The 3,388-nt window shown below is 36.0% G+C and overlaps 1 protein-coding gene across 1 annotated transcript; it reads left to right on the top strand.

The window, feature by feature from the left end:
• The first annotated feature begins 1,589 nt into the window (after positions 1 to 1,589).
• LOC21404522 (zinc finger protein WIP6) lies at positions 1,590 to 3,045 on the top strand. Its single transcript, XM_010112676.1, has 2 exons — positions 1,590 to 2,000; positions 2,563 to 3,045. The coding sequence occupies exons 1-2, from the start codon at positions 1,590 to 1,592 to the stop codon at positions 3,043 to 3,045; spliced, it is 894 nt and encodes a 297-aa protein (XP_010110978.1).
• Positions 3,046 to 3,388: the final 343 nt, after the last annotated feature.

Here is a 3,388-nt window from a genome sequence, read left to right as displayed (position 1 = left end):
CTAATATTCGATAAACATTAAATCAATCATATACTCCCAAAAAAAAAAAAAATGAACCCTTACAAATATTACGTTAGTGGCGTCTTAATTTGACAATAAATACTTGGTAAATCTTTTAATGCCTAGCATTAGTTATTTTTCTCATTATCATTATATGTGTTGACAATAAAGCCTTCAAATGTTGTCTTACGTTAACAAATATTTTAATTTGATGCATTAATATGAATTAACTTTTTTTTTTTTTATAAAAAAAAGTAGTACCTTATACGTTATTTTTGTTGTTGGGTTGAGCATGGAAACGTCCCTATCTGGGTACACATTTTTTGCACCATTACTATCACTGTCACCATCTGCTTTGGTAAAAAACGGAGAGAGAGAGAGAGAGAGATTTCACGCCTTCCATGATCTACAGTTCTCCATGTCTATATACTGTATGTGTGTCATCTGTAGTGTGCGTTTCTCTATCGCTCTCTTTAGTCTTAATTTACTTTTGGACTGAGAAAGAGAGAGTAAATGAGACCAGAAGACAAGAAGAAGAAAAGAGATAAAAGATGTACATCGCTTGGGAATCGAGCGAGCATTTGTAGCAAAGTGATGACTGAGTAAATATGAGAGAAACAGAGAGATCAGTGGATATATGTGTGTGTGTGTGTGTGTGTGTCTGTGTGTGTGTGTGTGTGTCTTTGTGTGTAGGTACGCTATTCTATGCATTTTCTTTGCCCCACCAGGTCTCCCTCCTTTGCTGGTTCTTTGTCTCCTGCGTTCGCAAACACGCCAAAACCGTAAAAAAGTCTAAATTCATGTATATACATATATATAATATATATATATAAATCCATGTATATAAGGAATCATGTACATAAATTCAATTTCCTCTCTCACGGTCCACGTGCAACATCACATTAATCATGTATCATATGATAAAAACTAGTACCAATACTATGCATTAGCATACTACATACATTAATGAGCTACATAGGTTTACATAGTTATATGCATTGAACGTTACAAATTAATATGTACGCATACATACATATAGGTTTACACAAGTATTTATGAAACTAACAAATTTTTACTAAATACATATAAAAATAGTTAAAAGAATCAAAAACGTCGATGATGGGAGCCTTAGGCCGGGGAAGGAGGGACAAATTAATGGGTATTCTTTGAACTTTTACCCCTAAAATATTTTTCTCTAATTTCTCTTGTACTTTGTGCCCTTGAAATATTGTTGTTGTCGTTTTTTATATAGAATTTTCAATAGGTTTCTTTTATCTCCATATTTCAAACTTTAAATATACTCATATTTGGAATTTTAAAATTTTGGCTTAGTTCATGTTCTTTTGAAGACAATTTTTGGCTCTGCGATTGATGACGATGTATTAGGTTTTTCCTTGTTAAAATCCAAGCATTTATCTTTTACATGATATAATATTTCTTATACGTTTTATTACCCTTTTAAAAACGTCTCACTTTCTCCAGTTTCCACCAAATCCCACTATATATAACATGCACATCACCAAACTCTCCATGTCTATTGCTCTCTCTCTCTCTCTCTCTCTAATATAACAGAAACATCATCGGTCAGCATGCATACTTCTACTACTACTTCTTCCTCCATGAACTATATTTGCACCAGTACTGAGAGCGCTTGTCCAGTAGCGGCAGATAATCAAGAAGATGAAGATTCCGTTTTTCTCTCTCTTGGCCCTCGCGGAAACCACAATATCTTCAAGCAACACAAAGCCATTTTTCATCACTCTTCCTTAAACCAACCTCAGAATGATCAAAGCCTCAGGAGCAGACATGAAGAGGGTGTTACCGTTGCCCTTCACATTGGTCCACCAAATGCCGGATCAGTAGTACGCCCTAATCACAGTGGAGGTCCTCCTATTGAAAGCCAGTATTGGATTCCCTCACCGGCGCAAATCCTCGTCGGTCCGACGCAATTCTCTTGCTCAGTCTGCAACAAAACCTTCAATAGATACAACAACATGCAGGTGATGATGAAAAGAACCTGACTAATATACCATACTTTTTGGTATTTTCATTTCGGTCCTTCGGTTTTTTTTTTCTCCTTCACTCCTTCTAAAACCTTTTGTGTTTTTCTTTCCATCAGTAACTTTGAGTGATAGGCATAGTGCGAGATGGGTAGTTTTTCGGGTGTCAACATGGTTGGGATGAAATTGCTTTTCTTGATTATAGTTGCTGATTCTCACCGGTTTATTATTATTATTTTTAAAAAATAAGCCCAATCTTTTTACTGTCTGGTACCGTAATTAGAAATAGTACTACCAAACATACTACTGAATCCTAATTAACCTATTTTTCTTTTTTCTTTTTAATCCAAGACAATCCTAAATTACTCAAGTCTTCAAGTAGTTATAACGATGTATTGTACTTTGGCGCTATAGTCTTGGGATAAAATGTACGATTGAGTACACTATTATATGCATTTTATGTAGGTATTCTTCCATGATCTTTTTCTCTTTTGCGTCAACTTTACTTTGTAATATATAGTACCTTTAAGTCCAATATCCATAGTTTTTGTGTTCAATGCAGATGCATATGTGGGGTCACGGTTCACAATACAGGAAGGGCCCGGAATCTCTAAGAGGGACAAAGCCAGCCTCATCAATGTTAAGACTTCCATGCTATTGCTGCTCCGAGGGTTGCAAGAATAACATTGACCACTCGAGGTCAAGGCCATTGAAGGACTTCAGAACACTTCAAACACATTACAAGCGAAAGCACGGAGCGAAACCGTTCGGTTGTCGCAAATGTGGTAAGCCCTTCGCAGTGCGAGGGGACTGGAGAACTCACGAGAAGAACTGTGGGAAGCTCTGGTTTTGCATTTGCGGGTCGGATTTCAAGCACAAGAGGTCGCTCAAAGATCATGTTCGTGCTTTCGGGGACGGCCACACACCACACACAGTCGAGTTTTGCGAGATTGAGGAAGAAGACGCGGACGAGTACGACGATGATGATCGTGATGGAGATGAGGAAGAGCGCGAAAATGATACTTTTGAATCTGTCGTTTTTTAACTATTAATTTATTTAATTATAGACCGGATCTTGCCAGCTTGCACTTTTTTTTTTTTTTTTTTTTTTTTTTACAATTCAATGTTAGGCTCCTATTTTAAAAGTTTAACTTTGCAGGAAAATCAGTAATTTAACGTGGTGAAAAACTTTGAGCGCGTTTGGAATTCGTTTTAAAATGATTTTATTTTTTGTATGAAAATGAAAATGAAAACGTTTTCAATCTCAGACAAAAATTATTTTTAAAAATGCGTTTGGTAATTTTATCAAGAGATTGTTAAAATGAAAACGTTTTCTTCAATTTTTCATCACGTACTTCAGATCATATGGGGTGCACATGGCTAGGGGT

Source organism: Morus notabilis, unplaced genomic scaffold, assembly GCF_000414095.1.
Source record: "Morus notabilis unplaced genomic scaffold, ASM41409v2 Scaffold336, whole genome shotgun sequence".
In the NCBI taxonomy this organism is placed as follows: domain Eukaryota; kingdom Viridiplantae; phylum Streptophyta; class Magnoliopsida; order Rosales; family Moraceae; genus Morus; species Morus notabilis.
The sequence above is the reverse complement of the archived record's forward strand: the minus strand, read 5'-3'. Positions and strand labels throughout refer to the sequence as shown.

Excerpts from the sequence above, each read along its gene's own strand:
- LOC21404522 (XM_010112676.1), top strand. The coding sequence starts at position 1,590 with ATGCATACTTCTACTACTACTTCTTCCTCCATGAACTATATTTGCACC. Across the intron at positions 2,001-2,562 it reads ATAGATACAACAACATGCAG|ATGCATATGTGGGGTCACGG; the intron begins GTGATGATGAAA and ends TGTTCAATGCAG.